This window comes from Gasterosteus aculeatus, chromosome 10 (assembly GCF_964276395.1).
Source record: "Gasterosteus aculeatus chromosome 10, fGasAcu3.hap1.1, whole genome shotgun sequence".
Taxonomy (NCBI): Eukaryota; Metazoa; Chordata; class Actinopteri; order Perciformes; family Gasterosteidae; genus Gasterosteus; species Gasterosteus aculeatus.
Genome location: NC_135697.1, coordinates 3,379,276 through 3,401,631, shown reverse-complemented (window position 1 = coordinate 3,401,631; position 22,356 = coordinate 3,379,276). Strand labels below are relative to the sequence as shown.

General features: G+C 41.0%; 1 protein-coding gene and 1 long non-coding RNA gene across 6 annotated transcripts in view; one reads left to right on the top strand and one right to left on the bottom strand.

Moving 5' to 3' along the window:
• The first annotated feature begins 1,922 nt into the window (after positions 1 to 1,922).
• The window catches only part of LOC120826863 (H-2 class I histocompatibility antigen, K-D alpha chain), a 233,836-nt gene continuing 213,402 nt past the window's right edge, over positions 1,923 to 22,356 (top strand). For 3 of the 4 annotated variants that reach the window (XR_013450816.1, XR_013450817.1, XM_078080731.1), the window contains exons 1-4: positions 1,924 to 2,082; positions 4,739 to 5,005; positions 7,765 to 8,043; positions 8,518 to 8,814. Coding sequence is in view for 1 of the 4 variants with exons in the window: in XM_078080731.1 (XP_077936857.1) it covers positions 2,013 to 2,082; positions 4,739 to 5,005; positions 7,765 to 8,043; positions 8,518 to 8,814 (913 nt within the window). In the remaining 3 variants the exon portion in view is untranslated. Of the gene's footprint in view, positions 2,083 to 4,738; positions 5,006 to 7,764; positions 8,044 to 8,517; positions 8,815 to 22,356 lie in introns of all 4 variants that reach the window. The other variant, XR_013450815.1, reaches the window with a different exon arrangement.
• LOC144383439 (uncharacterized) lies at positions 16,895 to 20,783 on the bottom strand. 2 transcript variants are annotated; one of them, XR_013450837.1, is made up of 3 exons: positions 20,247 to 20,783; positions 18,233 to 18,371; positions 16,895 to 17,908 (listed from the first exon to the last, which is right to left on the bottom strand). It is a non-coding gene; the product is annotated as an uncharacterized LOC144383439 (long non-coding RNA). The 2 variants fall into 2 exon arrangements; XR_013450838.1 differs by having other exon boundaries at positions 18,259 to 18,371.

Below are 22,356 nucleotides of genomic sequence, written 5' to 3'. Positions count from 1 at the left end.
TGTTTTTTACATAGGCTACTTCCATATTGCATTGAAATGCAAGCTGCGTTGGTTCTTGCATTGTTAATAGAAAATCATATTTGTGACAAAGATTTTTTTTCTCTTATAAAAAATTAGAGAAGGTAATTCATCTGTTGATTTTCTTTAATTATCAAATAAAGTAGGAAGTGATTAGCAACCTCTGAGTAGCAAAACTCAGATTTGAGAAAATCAGTTTAGTCAGTAATTTAATCAGTTTAATCGGTTTGGATTCGAATCGTTGACCTCGGAATCGGAATCGAATCGTGAGGTGCCAAGAGATTCCCACCCCTAGTCATGATACATTATTTTAATGCAGGAATTTATCTTACCCCCCCCCCCCGAAAGGGTTCGGGCTTGTCGGTTTGATACAGTCAAAGTCAGTGTTGTTGTAGCAGTTGTAGCAAAGCACAAATTTACAATGGAAGCTGTGGCAAAGAGAGGTCGCTCCGAGATGTGGGAGCACTTCAATTTGATTTCCTCTAACACGGTTGGCAACAGGCAGGCAAAGTCTGTCATTTGTATTGTGTAATTATGGATGTTTATTTTTATTGTGGAGACCACCAGATATTTGGCTGAACCAAACATTCCACGGAGTGAAGACACTAAAATATTGGGTGAAACACAAACATGTACCCACATCTATTTGTATTAGCACGTAATCTTATGAGCATTCCTGCCTCATCGTGTCGTGTGAGCGCGTTCTTTCTAAGGCGGGGGAAACAGTATTTACAAAAAGAAACCGACTTTGAATTGTGTTTCTCAATAAATATCAATAATCATTTCATGCCCCATCCCATGTGTCCACAAGCACCTCAATATCCTGTCATAAGAAACCTGTCCGAAAGCACAATCACTGTCTCACTGACCTTTCCTCTGCAAATCACTTCCCACATTCAAACAATTCACATAAGTCCCTGTGACTGCCATGAACTGCACATGCAGTAGGAAGCACTTGCTGGTATTTTAAATTATATTGCTTACATGTAACTAATATATATGTATGTATGTCTATATATATTCTAATATATATATATATATATATATATATATATATATATATATATATATATACATACTATTAATTCTTCTGCTAGTATGATCACAAACATACATGCACAAAGGTGCAGAAAGACATAGATACGTTTTTGTTCCACTTCTTTCCAATGTACAGAGAATTGAAACACACAAACAAGGACACAATTCAAACCTGAAAAACAATAGTTTTATTCATATAGGAATCCATGTATTTATTAGATGATTTATCGGTTCAACTTTTCATTATCAGAGACTGGGCCAAAATATATTGGTAGGCTCGAAACATTTGCACTATAGGTTTTCAACAGCAGAGATCATCAGAGTTTGCGATGCATTGAATGAACCTTTTTCCGATACAATTGGCTGGAAAGCTTCCCTGGTTCAGAAAGCTTCACTTTGCCATCACTACCTTCCCTTCTCCAGAACTCAGGTAGAGCACATCGGGATCTCGCCCGACAGGATTTAACAAAACAACGTCTTTGACAGGCTACAAAAACACAAGCCTTCTCTCTCCTTTGGCCACCGGCTCGTTAGCTGATTAGTCTCTTGGGTCTTCAGTGGCCACGCCTCCTCGCCAACAGCCAACCAGCACCGCGCACCTGTAAATCAGGAGCACTTTCCCCCACTCACACAGTTAAAGGGGCGGAACAAAACATGGGGACATGTAACACACATTACAGTTAAAACACGTCATGATGTAAATAATATGTGAATAAGGATTGTGTGCCGCATCTCTCTTGTTCTGTGTTCAGTCTGAATTAAGTGTTCACTTCCTACAACAACCTGTTTTCTTTGATTCCACCTAGTTACTGATGACGTAGAGCAAATGCTGGATTGTGATTGGTCAGAATCGAGCTGTAGAAGCACATTGAAGTCAGCGGTCCTCCCTCTTCTCCCTCAGTAGGCGCGTGATCCTTGAAGAGAAAGTGAAACCTTAAAAACAGGCGGAAGTTAAAATGCGACTTGTCGGGGCGGAGATCTCGGTTCTGTCTCTCCTGATGATGAGCCTTCACGGCGCTGCAGCACGTGAGTTGACGCTTTGTTTAATGAGGTGTTTGAATGTAGAAGAAGAGACGCTTCGTGTCTTCATAGGCCGCAGACATCAGCTGAAGTGTCTCTGATGTCTCTGATGTTTAGCTCAGGACTCTCTCGATGACGACAGACAAAGTTGTAAAAAGTAACACATGTCAGAGCTCTCAACTTTTCAAAAACCTTGGAGTGAGATTTGGTGGGGGGTGACCATATTAGACATTTATATATGTCTACGATACGGCCGACAGGGAAGTTGAACAGAGACCGACGCGGAGATATTTGATGTGTGGCGGAAGTGCGCTCAATGCGTGACACTAGAGAGGCCTGATTGTTGTCAAAGTGCGCGCGTGTTTCCTCTCGTGAGTTTGTGTGAAGGACAGAAGCGTGTTTGTCTCACTCTGCTGTCTCTGTCTTCGGGACATTAAATCGCTCTTGAAGCGGACATGGCAGCATGACGTAACGCGGCACACGAGTACGGACCAGAAACATGACGTCACAACAATATCTAGCGCACTTTAATATTTCAAGTTTTAACTTGTTCATGTTGGAAATAAAGACATGTGCTGCGGTTCATTTAGTGCAATACGTACGAGGAAATCATGTCAATGTGGTACGAGTTATTTTCATTGAATTCATATTCAAACAGTCAGTCACTACATTTCATCTGTTCAGGCTGCTGTGAAGCTTCTAGACTTTTACTTTGAAACAACAAGTTCGTTGATGGTTGTTGATGCTTTGTTGGTACAATATTTATAATATTGTTCACTAATTACTGACACTTAATACATTCCCCATGAATTATCTTTATTTTCCAATCACTTGAGTTGACAGTCCTTAAACAAAACCTGAAGTGTAATCTGTAACTAAATCTTGATTTAGAGAATCATATGCACAATCATATGCACTCAGTAAACACACATCATTCATGAGAACCTGCTGAACATCATTATGAAGTTCATATCAGGAATCAGGAAACATTTATTGCCATAATATGTCAGACGTACAAGGAATTTGACTTGGCGGTTGGTGCGTGACAGCAGACAGTACGACAATGGAGGACAAGACAACAGTGCACGAGGAATAAAATTAAATATAATGCTATGGGTTAGTAGTATAAGGCTATGGGTTAGTTTAAAATAAAGGAATAAAAGTTAGTGAAAGTGACAAGTGAAAGTGAGTGAGAAAGAAAGTGACCGGTGGAATGTCAGAGTCAGTCAGTGGACCGGCTCTGTTGATGAGCCCGACTGCTGACGGGAAGAAGCTGTTGGTGTGGCGGGAGATCTTAGTCCTTGGCTGTGGCTGCAGCGTACCAGACGGTGATGGAGGAGCAGAGGATGGACTCGATGATGGCCGTGTAGAAGTGGACCATCATCGTCTTTGGCAGGTTGAGTTTCTTCAGCTGCCTCAGGAAGAACAACCTCTGCTGAGCCTTCTTGGTGATGGAGCTGATGTTCAGCTCCCACTTGAGGTCCTGGGTGATGATGGAGCCCAGGAAACGGAAGGAATCCACAATAGTGACGGGGGAGTCACACGGGGTGATGGGGGAGGGTGGGGCTCTGTTCCGCCGGAAATCCACAACCATCTCCACTGTCTTTAATAATATTCTAATCTTTTTGGATTCTATTCATCCACCTGATACCGATAGAAAGTAAAATAGATCGGGAACATTTATTGCCAAAATATGTTAGGACATACAAGGAATTTGACACGGCGTTTGGTGCATAACAATAGACAGTAAGACAATGAGACAATAGACAACAAGACAACATGGCATGTTTAGTTTACAAATTTACAATTCAATTCGGCAGTATAAAGTTGAAGGCTATAGGCTCTTAGGATATAGAATAAAAAAATAAAAAGAAAAGCTGAAAAGAAAATTTAAATCGAAAAATAAATAGTTAAGTGCCCAGGCGAACCGATTACTATACTGTGAATGTGGCACGTGAAGGGAGTGACCAGTGAAATAAGGGATGTCAGAGTCAGTCAGATATCACTGAGGAGACGTTTCTGAAATATAAATCTGTGTCCATCTGTTCATACTTTAGGTTTTACTGAAGATATTTTACAGTTAAACTTAAAAATAGAGATACACGAGAAGCTGATCAGATTAGTTTCTAGTTTTATGGTTGAATCAAAAAAAGAGAACAGAGAGAGTAAATTTGTTATTTGAATATAAAAAATGTAAACAGCAATTAAACGATCAAATAAATGACCTTTTGAACTCGATTGTGCTTCCACTTCACTTCAAGAAACTCAAAGTTCAAAATGTATTGTTTAAAACCTCGTCTGAGCTCACAATACATAAAATATTTTAATGTATACGATCAAATCAAATGTCAATATAAGGAACATTATACAATAATAAGACATCTGGTTTTACAAACTGATTTATGCGTGAAAGTCAGAAACACAAAATTATTATCTGAATATGTGAATTTAATATTTCATTTCAGAATATGATACATATAATGTATTATATGTAATGTAAATATTAAATTAAACATTTATTGAGTTGTTAACATCTGCTGTGTTTATCAGGGTGTCTTTGATGTTCTGTGTTTCTTTTTATTCTGTGTGCAGGAAAACATCATAATTATTGATTAATTAAAGTGTGACATCAGAACTGATGATGATTCCTTTTTGGTTTCAGTGACTCACTCGCTGAAGTATTTCCTCACTGCGTCCTCTGGACTCCCAAACTTCCCAGAGTTTGTGATTGTTGGGCTGCTGGATGAAGTTGAGCTGTTTCACTATGACAGTAACACCAGGAGAGCAGAAGTCAGACAGGACTGGATGATCAGAGTCAGAGGGGATGATCCTCGGTACTTGAAGAGGGGGACTGAGGTCCTTATGGACGCCCAGCAGGTCTTCAAAGTCAACATTGAAATAGCAAAACAACGCTTCAACCAAACTGGAGGTTTGTTTATTTTTTAAATTTTGTTTATATTTGCATCATTTATGTTAGTGCGCACACACACACACACACACACACACACACACACACACACACACACGCAGATTAAACAGTCTGAGATCTTTTCTTGACTGAAACATGTTCTGCTTCCAGTTCCTAAATATAAGTATATAAACACAATGAATACTTTTCCGTGTTGTTCAGGATGAAGAAGATTTCCTCTCATCCTGATTAGAACTCCAGCTTAGATTAGATGAGCTTTACTTGAGCTCAGGGAGTCGATGCTTCAGTATTTCATTCCAGGTTTTATCAGATGACGTCCAACATGTTCTAGTTGAGGTTCCTCACTGAGACGACTTCTTCCTCTTGTCTGTTTGAAATGGTGATGAATGAAATACTGCTCAGTGTTGTTCACACTGAAGAAGCACTTCCAAGGTTTCATCAGCCTCTCTGACGTTTTACAGTGTGAACAATTCATGGATTCATTAGAAATAGTTATTACATCATCTGCAAAGACAAGAATAATTAGTTTGAACCCAAAATCTGGAGTATGATACAGATGAGAGTTAATGAACTAAAGTGGACTGCAGTGAGTTTAGAACAAACATTCAGGATATTTAGTGTTGAAACATTGAATCAATTAGTTGATGAACAGAAAATGAATCAACATGAATGTTGATAATCAGATAATGACTGAAGTCTTTTATCAAGCAAATATGTTTCTCTCTCTCTCTCTCTCTGAGTGAACGGAGCGTGAGGTGAATTGTTTGACAGCGTTTTCTATCTGTTATTTCGTTTACTTTCGGTGTGGTTTCTGGTGTGTGTTGTGGTGTGAATGCGTGTTGGTGTGTATGTGTGATTTTCTTTTCTTTCTATGTGTTTTTGTCCGTATTTGTAGCCGTTGTTACACCCCTACTGGTTTTTCCACCTACTGGTTTCCCTACGCGTGCGTGTTTGTGTTCACTCCACAGCTGCAGATGTGTCCGCCTCAGTTCCCTGATTCGTCACACATTCACAAACATATTGCTGAAAATCTTCAAAACGCATCACAAATCCATTGCAGCGTTTACGATTGTATAAGTGAGCACCACATCACGGCCACGTATGAAAACATTTATATAAAAAAATATATTAAAGGAAAGATCGGCACAACCTGGATTCGAACCCGGGGGATCAAAACATCAAAATAGTAACCTGTTGGCCGCTCTTAGCAGTGCGCCACGGAGACACACAGCAAATTACTGACCCTTAGTATAATTTATTCATTTTGTTGACGTAGATAAGCATGGAGGAAACCTTTTGGTGTCGTGGATTTAAAACAACTGGTTACCTTGGGCGTGTCTTGGAACGCTTCAGGACATGTGCAACGCTACTTCTTCACGAGGCTGCAGCCTTGCAGCGACACATTTTGATAAAGAAAGGATATTGTTTTCTTACAGCCATCGCGTGACGTAAACCACAGACACGAACAAAACAAAGTTTAGAAAATATATTAAAAGATCGAACCGACCAGGTTGCGAACCCATGCAGCAAAATACAAACGTATCAAACTGCTGCTAGCGCTATGCGCTGCGCCACGAGGCAGTTCGCAGGGTTTGGTCTTAATATATTAGTAGATGGTGATTGGCGTGGAGGAAACCTTCTGGTGGAGGGGATCTAAAACAACCAAACGTTCCGCCGTTCGTCCCTGGCGGAGTGCTGCTGGAGGAGCTGGTCAAACACGGGAAGGTGGTGAAGGTGGCTCCGCTGGATGAGGGGGTGAGTGTGGCGACTAGTGAGGTCCAGCTGGTCGGTCAGGTGGGTGAGGGGTCAGAGGGGATGAATGTCGGAGTGGATGGGGGGTTGAATGCAGCCCAGTGGGCAGGTGTGTGTGTGACATAGTGAAAGAGGGGATGGGGGCACTCGGTAGTGGGGGAGCTGTTCGAGGTGGAACCTCTGACAGCGAGGAACATATGGAAGAGGGGGGATGGACTTTAAGGCTCCCCACCTGAAGGGCAAAGGGGGGGGGGGGCGGCGAGCAGAGCAGAGCAGAAGGGAGGTGTGGAGTCAGAGTCCTCTTCAGGGTGGGCCTCTGAAAACAGCGTCTCCTCAGGGGGGACGGTCACCAGCAGGCACGGGGTGGGGCAGATGAAATCGTTCCTGCTGGCCACCAAGAACCAGAGAGGAGTGGAGCTGGAGGACTACTTCTCCGACTTGGAGAAGTTCGCTCGCTCCGTTCAACATGGCTGCACGAAGAAGGGTGCAGCAGACTACACCCACCGGGAGGTCTTCCGACTACGGAAGATTAACCTCAAGATCACCAGGGAAGGAGGAAATGGGGCTGAGTGAGGCGTCTGACCGGCGGGGGAGGATCCTGAGCGGGAAGACGGGCCAATGAAGGAGATGCTGGAGAACGGCGGAGTCCAGATCGACCGATTTACTATAGATGTTTGATATTATACACCTGATATAGTGTCTAATTATTGAAATTGATTTTATGTAAAATAAAGGTTTTCTAAAAATCAAATCTCGATTTCAGGTTTTTCAAAAGTATGAACAACGTAGATGAGTTCATTGGAAAGTGGTGCTTCAAAGAGGCAATTTGCTGTGTTAGTGGAGATGACCTAATCTTTAGGCCACCTTTCTAGCTCATTTTGAGGAGACATCGCTTCGTTTGGTTATGTTTTATGGTCATGGAAAAATGGCAAATGTTTTATGTATTGTGTGTCCTTGATTTTATATAAATAAAGGTTTTTCAAAAATCTAAAATCTCTCTCTCTCAGGTGTCCACATTTTCCAGAGGATGGTCGGCTGTGAATGGGATAATGAGACCAATGAGGTCAAGGGTTATGATCAGTTTGGTTATGATGGAGAAGACTTCATATCATTTGACCTGCAGACAGAGCAATGTATCGCTGCAAAACAGCAGGCTGTCATCACCAAACAGAAGTGGGATCAGGACAGAGCTCTGAAAGCACACAAGAAGAACTCCCTGACTCATGTGTGTCCTGAGTCGCTGAAGACGCTCTTGAGCTACGGGAGGAGCTCTCTGATGAGAACCGGTAGGATCACATGACCTGATGTCCTTCCATGGACACGATGCTCATAAACCTTCTGTTGTTTCATAGCAACATGTCAGAGACACACAGAGACCCACTGTGTCTCCCACATTTCTCCCCCCTCACCTCCTTCTCTCCTTCACTGCACTCCCTCCCTCACTCCCCCCTCACACCTGTCCCCACTCTGTCCCTCCATCCTCTTTGTCTCTGCTGTGTTTCTGTCTGTCTCACTGTCTCTTTACTCTCTCTCACACACTGTCCTCCTCCCCTTCCAATCCGTCTCCCCCCTCTTCATCTGTTTGTCTCCCTTCTTTAATCAATGAAACTTTAAAGACATTTCATTCTTTTAGTAAACTTAAATACACATAGTTGAGTGTTAAAGAGGCATTTTAAATACATCAAAGATGAATGATATTAATACACTAAATATCATTGATAATAATAAAGATGTAACCTGTCCCTCTCTTCTGTCTCCAGAGCGTCCCTCGGTGTCTCTCCTCCAGAAGACTCCCTCCTCTCCAGTCAGCTGCCACGCTACAGGTTTCTACCCCGACAGAGCCGCCCTCTTCTGGAGGAAAGATGGAGAGGAGCTCCATGAGGACGTGGACCTCGGAGAGATCCTCCCCAACCACGACGGGACCTTCCAGATGAGGGTTGACCTGAAACTGTCCTCCGTCCCTGCTGAAGACTGGAGGAGGTACGACTGTGTGTTCCAGCTGTCTGGTGTGGACGAGGACATCGTCACCAAACTGGACAAGACCAGGACCAACACGGGTAGGTCTGAGACCCGGAGCGGTGAAGGAGGGAAGCAAACATCCACTTTGTCCACTTTGTGTGTTTTAGATTTGGGAAGTTTTGTTTTCTTACATTTCTAGTCTAGTTTTTATTTGTAGTCATTTTAAGACGTTGTAGAATCTGCATTCACACAACTACTGGTCACTTAAAGATGAGTAGACAGAATGATTAAACACGTGTATTAATACATGTATCCATCAGTGAATCAGACAGAGTAAAGTTCAGGAAGGAGGTTGAATATGTGTCTCAGTCATCATGTGCAGACGGCATAAAGAAATGACGTCACATGGTGTGTGTGTTCAGGTCTGCTGGATAAGTGGATCTTCTTCTCTTCTGACCTGCTTCATCTGTTCAGCTTGAGACTCTTTGATTGTTTTGTGCTCCACAGAGAAGCCTGCTGGCTCCACCTTCATCATCATCATCATCATCATCATCATTGCTGTGGCTGTTCTTGTCGTCATCATCGTTGCTGTGGTTGGATTCAAGGTTTACAGAAAGAGGAACGGTGAGAGAGACGATCAGAGACACAGTGTTGAGGAGCATTTGATTTTAGGCTTTGAGTTGATGCTTTTATCCAGAATGAGACACTGAAGCAACTTTCACCAGTCACACTTATAAAACCATATTTGCTTTTATTCTGCATTTATTGTTTAGTGCCATTTCATTTTTAGACAATTCTGTGATTGTTTTGCACTTGAGACACTTAAACGCAGTTGTTTCTACACATTCTTCAGGCTGTTGTTGAAAGTAATTTTAACTTTTAGTGGAAGAAATAGGTTAAAAAACTGAGATTGTATCTGCTGGGAGGAAGCTGTTAGAACACTAAACACTAAAATTCTCTTTGCTTTCTATTTCAGCCCAACGCTCTTCTTCTTCTTCTTCTTCTACTGACGGCTCTGAGGTCTCTGAGGAAGTGAATCCTAACCCTTGAAGTCGGCGTCCTGCACACAGTGAGTAGCTCCACGTGGACATGAACTATTCACAGCTGCTGTTCCACAAAGCTGCCCTCAGTATGAGCACAAGGAGCTTCTCATGTAAAGAAGTCTTTGACTTTTTCTACAACAAAGGTGCAGTTTGGTTCGTGAGACGTGAGATTATTAAGAGAAAGACACAGAAAGCTTCACATCAGCTCCTCAGATAAAGTCTGATATTCAAAGCTCTTACATTAACTTCTAGGAAATCACTAACACATGTTTATCAAAATGGAGTCAAAGTAGTTTGTGGTAAATGATTTAGTTTTCTCTTTTATGTATTTGTTTCTCTCTTTAGGTTTATGGGTGAATATTGCTCTGGATCAACAAGCGATGCTCCACATTCTTCTCCATAAACTGGCAATTTATGGCTCATTCATCTTTTATTTAAACGTCTGAATCAGGGTTGGTGAACATCTGGAAACTGTGAGGAAACATCAATAGTCACATTTAATTATTTGGATAGTTTGGTTTTACTAAAAAGGTTGAAATGAAATAAAACGAGGATGATTATTTCAGGAGACGTTAAAATCAATGAAAGTATCAAAGTGCTCACAGACTAGTGTGTTCGTCTCAAACAAATCCACCATATTTACTCTTTGATACTTCTGCTGTTTGGGTTGAATCATTGTTGGTAACAAACATGTAAATGAGGCTAGCTGGCGTCAGGCCAGAGCATCAATGAAGCTGGTGTGAGTTTAAAAGCCATTTGAGGACCGTTTTGCTCCAGACGTACAATCCTCCAAACTGCCCACGTCAGCATCTTGGTGACCATCAGGTTGACCCCGACACATGTTGGGTTCCATCTCTGGGGGAACCACTGCAAAGACATCAGCAACATGCAGACACACACTCTGTGACCTGGACACCCCAATTGTCTCGTAGGGGTCGGTGTGATGGTTGTCTGTGTAAATGTCTGATTTAAATTGCAATTCTCCTACAAAATATTCTATTCATGCGTTAACAAGGTCCGTTCTGCTTTTATTTTGAAAAGCGCCGTTTTCTTCTTCTTATGTTTTTTGTGACGCTCACTTCCTGTTACTTACCATTTGCAACGTGGAAGTCACGCATCGTCGTAGCAAGGGTAAAACTTGTAAACTTATTATGTATAGTGTTAAATACATTCGAATAATGTAAAGAAAGAGTATAAATCGTAATTTATTTCATTATTTTGTGTTGTTCGTACCTGTCATTTCAAAAAGCTCCTAATTATGAGCGTGTGCCGAGATGCTAGCAGGTGGAGGAAATTCCTTTGATTAGCGCCCTTGGAGAGCGGATTGAGGTATGAAGGATGCATGTGTTGTTTTATTTGTCATAGCGTTTTAAACGTATTTCATTTCACTTTGGCTAGTATTTCAAATGATTTGTATCCAGTGTAAACATTATTTTGTATAAGTTAATTTTTGAAACTACATAGAAGCATTGTGTATTTCTTCTGTTTCTGTAGTGTTCACGGTGTTCAAGATGTTCACGACGTCATGGTGCTTATGGTGCTGGTCGAGAGAAACAAAATAAATCAACACCCGTTTGAAACACTCTGCGTCTTGATCAATCAATCCGAGGGGCCGCTACAGTCTGTATGTCTGTCTGTCTCCTTGTCTGTCTTTTTATCTCTATCTGTGTCTCATGCTGGTGACTAACTGGCTTCCATCTCTCTCCCAGTGTGGACGGGGAGGGAGTCCATCCCCGTCCACACTCATCAGGATGAATCATGTTGACGCTCCAACACACACAATATAGACATTAGAACATTTATTTTCCGGTTGTGTAAATAGTTTGCTTGTGTTTTTCTTTACCGTAGATTGAATTTAACAGGCTAGAGAAAATAATTTGTCTTTCAGGGTGTTTTGAATAAATCAAGAGTATGCTTATTGGTTCATAACGTCTTTTGATCCGTTTTAATGTATCATATTATTTAAATTTGGGTTTGAATAATCCGAGCACACTTATTGAAATGTTATTGACTATTTCTTGCTGCTGTTTTGGATGAAGGGATGTTTTCCTTCTTGGTTTCGTGGGAGTTGAACAGTGATGCTCTGAATCACTTCTTGTTTTGTAGATGAAGGTGGAATGAAGTTGCTCCATTTCCCCTTTTTGTACCTTTGTCCTGCTGTTCAATAAATGCTCCAGATGTTTGTGTGTTGTTGTGATTCCATGTGCTTCCCCTCTGTGACTGCAGCCACAATCACATGCATGTTGTTTCCCTTTGGACTCTAAACGTCGTGTTCTTCACTTCACTGGTTTAAAGCATGCTGGGAGTTGCTGCAAATGGAAGACTCACATCGCCTGAGATCATTTTATCGTAACAACATAACATTTGTAAATCCTGCGTCTTATCAGCACATGTTGTGGTCGTAGTATCTACAATGATCTGAATATTCAGTGTTCTCTGTTGTCTTTGAGGATAAATGGACGAGTCTTTGACCTGCAGACGTCCAACAAAAGAGCAAGAAGAGTGAACATTTTAGGGGCAAAGCAGTGATTCTTCACAGATATCTGAAGAGGGTTTTACTTTTCATAAGACAAGAAACCATGAGACTCATTAAGACCGTCCTAAACAACACGTGTGTAAAATCGTTGAACAGGACATTTATTAAAGAACACTAGCAAGTAGGAGCAGAGTTGAAACAAGTCGTGTGTTGAGTTGCTGCTCGGAGGTCTGCGTCTCAGCCCTCTGATTTATATACTTGAGATAACACACACACGTTATGCTTGAAGGTGGAAGGTCTGCGTCTTAGTCTCCCAATTCATGACGTGTACACACGAGACATGCGTCAAGGCTTCTCCGAGGTCTGTGTCTCCGTCTGGTTGAGATAACACACACTAGTTACTCATCCAGGCTTCTCTGCTGGGAGGTCACACACTCTGTGGCGTTCTAAAGCAACAATGCTTCAGCTACTGTGACTTAAGACCAAACATTATTTAAGTTTTCCCAACGCGCTCTCTCTCCTGTATGATTTGCTGCTTTGTCAAGTAAGAATATAGATTTGTGTTCCCTATAACTAGTAAGTGTGTGTGGTGGCGGGCGCGGTTTGGCTCGGCTGCAGGGGGGACGGAGAGGGGAGTGGTTCAGGGAACGGTGCCGGGGGAGGCAATTGGCCTCAGCTGAGATTAATCAGTGTGTCTGTGTGTTCTACCTTTAAGTGGGAGAAATCCAGCGACAGCGAGAGAGTGCTGAGCGAGGCTGGAGCCGGCTGTCTATTATTATGTATGAACATTAAAATAAAGAGTGTAACATGGAACAGGCCGCTGCATTCTCGTCATTCCGGGACCCCCGTAGGACGAACCTGCCACAACCCATTATCTTCATCGAAGTAGTAGATCTATCGAAGTAGTAGATCTCTAAAGTTGGTTTAAAACTTTAGAGATCCGAATTTTTTTTCGGAATAAAAAAAAAAAGAAAGTCTATTCATCGTTCATTTTGCTCCCTCGCGTAGCGTGAACTTCCTCGCTCGCGAGGTTAGTCTCTGCTCGCGCTCGAAGGTGTTTTCTACGCGCTCGCTGTTTTTCTTTTTGACAGTAAGGGGGCGGAGCCAGTCACCATGGTCTCTACACCTGATTGGTTACAAACCGCGTCTTTGGATTGGCTGGAGTGATGCGTTCACACACCTATAGAAGCCCATTTCCGCACTAAAGAAAGGGGATAGAAAGTCGAAATTATGAGAAAAAACAAAGCCCCCCTTCGGTAATCGTAGTGGACCGTATATGACAACCAGCTGCAACCAGGGCTGTAGTGGAGGGTAAACGCACGTAAACGCCGTTTACGCACCTCTGGAATTTTGGAAATAGCGTTTACGCACCTATAAATAGCGTTTACGCACCTCAGCATGCAAGCTGCAGCCCTTCAACATTCCTACAGTTTAGATAGATGAATAAATAAATATGATAAAAAACGGATCAGACAAATGTGTGTTAACTGCTCCCAAAATGACAAATTCTAAATATTCTAATAGGATAATTTACTCACTCCAATGTTAATGGTAACTTGATCTCAACCATCTTTAGTGACTAAAATCAGCAAACGAATCAGAAGGTTTGTTCTCGGGGTTGATGTTCAAGACAATCATTAACACATCTAGTTGTCCTTTTTTATTTGTTATGTTCTATTACTAAATACTAAATTAATGTATTAATTAATATGTTTTACCGTTGAGGGGGCATGAAGTTAAATGGTTAGTCACCATACAAGTAACAATGATTATATAGTGATAAACTATATAATATAACCAGGGCTGTAGTGGAGGGTAAACGCACGTAAACGCATGTTACATATAAACGCCGTAGTCTGAATCATGTTCATCAGCGCCGTATTACGGTCTGTGACCATCCAATCAGCGCCTTGCGGCTGCAGCAGCGACACCAGTCAGGATCCAGGAGGTGTGTAAACACACGTTGTGGATCAGCCCAGTGGTCCCCAACCTTTCTTACTCCACGGACCGGTTTCATGTCAGACAATATTTCGCGGACCGGTCGAGAAGGTCCGACGGGGGGGGGTAGTAGTCGCGCGCTCTGTGTTCGCAGGTCGTGCACGGCAAAAGAAAAACGCCTGGTGACGCGTAGATTAGAAAACAAGTCAGTTCTCAATGTGAAAAAAAAATGCTGTAGCTATTTATGATGACATAGGTAGTACATGAGTGTTCCTTTAACTTATGTTGTCAGTGTAATTGACAGGCTGCTTAACTGGTTAACTCTTAAATTCAACATATTTTTTCAGGCAGTGATAGGACAGGCAATGATGCAGAGAGCACAGGGAGAGGAGAAACACCAGGTCCAATAGAGAGAGAAGCACAGAGGAGCCATGAACCCCAGAACACGCGTTCTGGGGTTCATGGCTCCTCTGTGCAAGGCAGGACCTGACATGGAGGACAAGGAGGCCCTCTGGGCACTACTGTGAAAAGGAGACTCCGTATGTAGATAGTTCTTAATCTGCAATTGTGTTGTTGTGTTGTGTTGACATACTTTTCTTCACTGTTTTCATAGATTTAATGAACTACAAACTACTAACACATTTATTCATTGTCATTGATTGTATATGACTTTTACTGATAAAATAATGCAATATAGCCAGGACAGCCTTACAGAGTCGCAACGCTTTGTGTTGCGTTGCTTCGCATCGCGTCGAGGTCTGTATGATCACAAAATTCAGAGATTACCCACCTCTAATTTTACCACTACAGCACTGCCTATATGTGATGTCTCAGTAGTGTTTGTGACTAGCAGGTGCACTGAATGAACTGATTAGGTGAGTGACAGGTGGAGGAGACAGGGTAGAAAGTGACGGAGCTGTGGCGAGGCTTATTTTTTTTGTTTTCATCCTAAAACTATCTGTACTGGTAGTAATTTACCACTAAACGACGTCGGGGGATTTCACAAACACCGTCATCACCTGTGTGTCAGCACTGCACGAGCACTAGGCGGAGGGGGAGGAGGAGGAGGAAGGAGCGCGGCTTGTGGGCGCCGCGGAGCAGTTCGGTGAAATTCTCACAAGAACTCAAATAAATGCCCCGTCGAATGTCAAAACACATTTGGGGGGATTTGATGACAGTGCGAGTAATAGTTATTCTAAAATTTTGATGAATGAAGAAACAATTGTGCTCCAGCAGAAGGGGCACTTTTCTCATCTAGGGCTTAAACAGCCTCCAATAAACGAAGTGCCAAAGACTACACCACGCCCAGCTGTTTTGGTAACGAATGAGAGTTAAATAGATATTGTTCGTTGAATTTGAGCTATTCCAAACCTTTACTTAGCAATAGTTGATTTGACCACTCTCATGTAGGATTATGTACCGAGCACCGGTGCCATATTGGTGAAATGAAATGACAAAAATGACACAAATGACTATATGAACATCTATTTATTGAACTTTAACAAAACTGAAAAGTGCAAATGTAAAACAAATATTTTTTGTGGGATTTAGTCCAGCGCTTCTTTAATGTGTCTTGTCCATATATTGAAGCAATAATGATAACAAATAAACAAATAATAAATAGTAAATGCTTTATATAGCCACATATTAAAATAAGAAAAGCTTCCGAAGCATCACGGCCGAGGCGAAAACATGGGTATTTTCTTTTAGTTCGTCCGTAAACTTACATTTACGTTTCGGCATGGCTGCAGATGTCATGTGCTGTAAATAACGCAACTAGTGGAGCCGGCAAAGCAAAGTGCTCAGTGTTGCCAGATTGGAAATGGTGAAGTATCGTACCAAAGGCTCAAAATGGTCGTATTTGGAGGATAATTATCGTGTATCTGGCAACATTGAGATCGGTTGACCAATATCTGTTCTCTCTACAGTCAGAGCTCGCGAAAGAAGGTGGAACGTAAGGGAGACACCATTTCCAAAACTGGTAAGGGCGTAATAACTAGTTTGTGAAAGACCCAGAGAAACACAAATGTACGACGAAGCAAAATCCCGGACGTTTTAGAATCTCTGCCGGACGCATTTTTTAGGTCTCAAAAAGAGGACGTTTGGTCACCCTAATGAAACAGTCTGATAACTCTGTCCTCGCAGCAGCTAACGACGGCTCACCGCTTGTGTAGCTACAGCAGCTAGCTAGCCATCTACCTTCTATTCGTATTTATTTCTCTACACAATAGAAAAGCGATGTGCTCTCGTGCCTCATGCAGCTCTTCTTTGTTGCACGTCAATACTTTGAGACAAACAAGGAGCGTCAATCTAACGTAAATGCTTTTCAATAAATGTCTTTAGTTCCTGCACAATGAACATGAATCTCAAATTAAATGATTAATATGCCCCAAATTCCAATTAACTACACTTCCGCTGTTACAGAGGGGAAACACTGTAATCATACTGTAAACTTTCAAAAGTTCATATATTGTGCATAGTTTGAAGTGAAAAAAACCCTTTCTCCAATTGTGTTTGGGTTCAGGCTCTGTTTAGGATCGGTATCAAAAAACCCAAACGATACTCATCCCTACTCTCATGTGACATGTCTGCGCGCTCAACGTGAAGCTAAAGCCAGCCGCTGGTTAGCTTAGCATGAAGACTGGAGACAAGAGGGCTCGAAAGGGATGTTTAAAAATCCGGATTCAACAGTTTACAAATTTCCGACTTGATGAAACAATGGACAAAAATCGTTCTTTATTTATTCTTAAAGTGTTTGCTTTCAAGATCAAGATGGGGTCATATAAAAAAACAAGTAGAGCAAAGTGTTTTATGCACCATGTCAAGTGGATGAGCTCCATCAATACAAATACACCGTCCACACACACACATTTACTCTAAAGGCTCATTTGCATATTGTAGATACCTTCACTGTAACCATAGAGACGTTACATCATGATGGAACCTTTCTCCATGTTCCATGTTCTATGCTTCGTTCACCACAGCATAAGAACACAGTCTGTTGCACATCCAGTCAGTCAGTTTCAAACCTCGCATCTACACACTGAAGTTTTCCGGACCTACACTTGCAGAAAGCAACCATGTAACGCCTCAGGAGTCTGTAGAGGGGACGAAGACGCGTTCTGCTGCACTTAACAGAGCTCAAGGTAAGTGAGGAATCCAGACAGACTGCAGCCTTACTGCTGTGAATGATGTATTGGTCTATCGGGTGGAGAAGGCTGTGATTTAGAGCTAATACCTTGAGATAAACCTCTGATTCCTGCTGTTGTCATGTAGATGTACACAGAGACGCATTAACATATAAAAGTACTTACACAGAGACGCACTAACATATAAAGGTTATTTGAGGAAATTGCACTTCTGAGTTTGTACCCTATTGTTGAATGCACTTATTGTAAGTCGCTTTGAAAAAAAACGTCAGCTAAATGAAATGTAAAAAGTACTTACACAGAGACGCACTAACATATTGGTATGCACAGAGACTAGCTAAACATAAAAAGAAAATACGATATACAGTTTAACAACCACAAATATATAATGTAGATTTACACATCCATACAAACATGAAATAATTAAAATGTGCATCAAATTAAAATAATTGGATCTATGAATCTTCCTGATGATCCTCCTCACGTCTCTTCTCCTTGTCTGCAGACCAACAGGACGCCATCAGGACGCCACGTCAACGGGACGCCATCAGGACGTCACGTCAACCCCTCAGGAGCAAATCCAGATCTACGCATGACACCCCCCCCAATAACCGTTAGATGTACACACAGACACACTAACAATGAGATCTACACACAGACACACTATCATTTGGTTCTAAACAATGACACACACTAATATTTAGATGTACACAAAGACAATAACAATTAGATGTACACACAGACACACTAACAATTAGATCCACACACAGACACACTAACATTTGGTTCTAATCAAAGACACACACTAATATTTAGATGTACACAAAGACACACTAACAATTAGATGTAAACACGGACACACTAACAATTAGATCTACACACAGACACACTAACAATTAGATGTACACACAGACACATCCTGATGACCATCCTCACGTCTCTTCTCCTTGTCTGCAGACTAACAGGACGCCATCAGGACGCCACGTCATCGGGACGCCATCAGGATTCCATCAGGACGCCGCGTCAACCCCTCAGGAGCAAATACAGATCTACTCATGACACACACACACACCCCCACACACGCACACAGATGTACTCAGAGACACACTAACATTTAGACACGCTGGCAAATTTAGATGTACAATTAGATGTACATACAGACACACTAACATTTGGTTCTAAACAAAGACACACAGTAATATTTAGATGTACACAAAGACACATTAATATTTAGATGTACACACAGACACACTAACAATTAGATGTACACACAGACACACTCATTTGGTTCTAAACAAAGACACACACTAATAATTAGATGTACACAAAGACACATTAATATTTAGATGTACACACAGACACACTAACAATTAGATGTACACACAGACACACTAACATTTGGTTCTAAACAAAGACACACACTAACATTTAGATGTACACAAAGACACAATAACAATTAGATGTACACACAGACACACTAACAATTAGATCTACACACAGACACACTATCATTTGGTTCTAAATAAAGACACACACTAACATTTAGATGTACACAAAGACACATTAATATTTAGATGTACACACAGACACACTAACAATTAGATGTACACACAGACACACTAACATTTGGTTCTAAACAAAGACACACACTAATATTTAGATGTACACAAAGACACACTAACAATTAGATGTACACACAGACACACTAACATTTGGTTCTAAATAAAGACACACACTAATATTTAGATGTACACACAGACACACTAACAATTAGATGTACACACAGACACACTCATTTGGTTCTAAACAAAGACACACACTAATATTTAGATGTACACAAAGACACACTAACAATTAGATGTACACACAGACACACTAACATTTGGTTCTAAATAAAGACACACACTAATATTTAGATGTACACACAGACACACTAACAATTAGATGTACACACAGACACACTCATTTGGTTCTAAACAAAGACACACACTAATAATTAGATGTACACAAAGACACATTAATATTTAGATGTACACACAGACACACTAACAATTAGATGTACACACAGACACACTAACATTTGGTTCTAAACAAAGACACACACTAACATTTAGATGTACACAAAGACACAATAACAATTAGATGTACACACAGACACACTAACAATTAGATCTACACACAGACACACTATCATTTGGTTCTAAATAAAGACACACACTAACATTTAGATGTACACAAAGACACATTAATATTTAGATGTACACACAGACACACTAACAATTAGATGTACACACAGACACACTAACATTTGGTTCTAAACAAAGACACACACTATTATTTAGATGTACACAAAGACACAATAACAATTAGATGTACACACAGACACACTAACAATTAGATGTACACACAGACACACTAACATTTGGTTCTAAACAAAGACACACACTAATATTTAGATGTACACAAAGACACACTAACAATTAGATGTACACACAGACACACTAACATTTGGTTCTAAATAAAGACACACACTAATATTTAGATGTACACACAGACACACTAACAATTAGATGTACACACAGACACACTAACATTTGGTTCTAAACAAAGACACACACTAATATTTAGATGTACACAAAGACACAATAACAATTAGATGTACACACAGACACACTAACATTTGGTTCTAAACAAAGACACACACTAATATTTAGATGTACACAAAGACACAATAACAATTAGATGTACACACAGACACACTAACAATTAGATGTACACACAGACACACTAACATTTGGTTCTAAACAAAGACACACATTAATATTTAGATGTACACACAGACACACTAACATTTGGTTCTAAACAAAGACACACACTAATATTTAGATGTACACAAAGACACAACAACAATTAGATGTACACACAGACACATCCTGATGATCCTCCTCACGTCTCTTCTCCTTGTCTGCAGACCAACAGGACGCCATCAGGACGCCACGTCATTGGGACGCCATCAGGACACCACGTCATCGGGACGCCATCAGGACGCCGCGTCAACCCCCCCAGGAGCAAATCCAGATCTACTCATGACACACAGACACACCCACACACACACGCACACAGATGTACTCACAGACACACTAACATTTGACACACACTAATATTTAGATGTACACAAAGACATATTAATATTTATATGTACACACAGACACACTAACATTTAGATGTACACACAGACACACTAACAATTAGATGTACACACAGACACACTATCATTTGGTTCTAAACAAAGACACACTAGCAATTAGATCTACACACAGACACACTAACAATTAGATGTACACACAGACACACTAACGTTTGGTTCTAAACAAAGATACACACTAATATTTAGATGTACACAAAGACACAATAACAATTAGATGTACACACAGACACACTAACAATTAGATGTACACACAGACACATCCTGATGAGCCTCCTCACGTCTCTTCTCCATGTCTGCAGACCAACAGGACACCACGTCATCGGGACACCATCAGGATTCCATCAGTACACCACATTATCGGAACGCCATCAGGACACCACGCCATCAGGACACCACGTCATCGGGACGCCATCGGGACGCCACGTCATCGGGACGCCATCAGGACACCACGTCAACCCCTCATGATCAAATCCAGATCTAGTCATGACACACACACCCACACAGATGTACTCAGAGACACACTAACATTTTGACACGCTGGCAAATTTAGATGTACAATTAGATGTACACACAGACACACTAACATTTGGTTCTAAACAAAGACACACACTAACATTTAGATGTACACAAAGACACATTCATATTTAGATGTACACACTAACAATTAGATGTACACACAGACACACTATCATTTGGTTCTAAACAATGACACACACTAATATTTAGATGTACACAAAGACAATAATAATTAGATGTACACACAGACACACTAACAATTAGATCCACACACAGACACACTAACAATTAGATGTACACACAGACACATTAACAATTAGATCTACACACAGACACATTAACAATTAGATGTACACACGGACAAACTAACAATTAGATCTACACACAGACACACTAACAATTAGATCTACACACAGACACACTAACAATTAGATGTACACACAGACACATCCTGATGATCCTCCTCACGTCTCTTCTCCTTGTCTGCAGACCAACAGGACGCCATCAGGACGCCAAGTCATCGGGACGCCACGTCATCGGGACGCTACGTCATCGGGACGCCATCAGGATTCTATCAGGACGCCATCAGGACGCCGCGTCAACCCCTCAGGAGCAAATCTATATCTACTCATGACACACACACACACCAGCACACACACAGATGTACTCAGAGACACACTAACATTTAGACACGCTGGCAAATTTAGATGTACAATTAGATGTACACACAGACACACTAACATTTGGTTCTAAACAAAGACACACAGTAATATTTAGATGTACACAAAGACACATTAATATTTAGATGTACACACAGACACACTAACAATTAGATGTACACACAGACACACCCATTTGGTTCTAAACAAAGACACACACTAATATTTAGATGTACACAAAGACACATTAATATTTAGATGTACACACAGACACACTTACAATTAGATGTACACAGACACACTAACATTTGGTTCTAAACAAAGACACACACTAACATTTGGTTCTAAACAAAGACACACACTAACATTTAGATGTACACAAAGACACATTAATATTTAGATGTACACACAGACACACTAACAATTAGATCTACACACAGACACACTAACATTTGGTTCTAAACAAAGACACACACTAACATTTAGATGTACACAAAGACACATTAATATTTAGATGTACACACAGACACACTAACAATTAGATGTACACACAGACACACTAACAATTGGTTCTAAACGAAGACACACACTAATATTTAGATGTACACAAAGACACAATAACAATTAGATGTACACACAGACACATCCTGA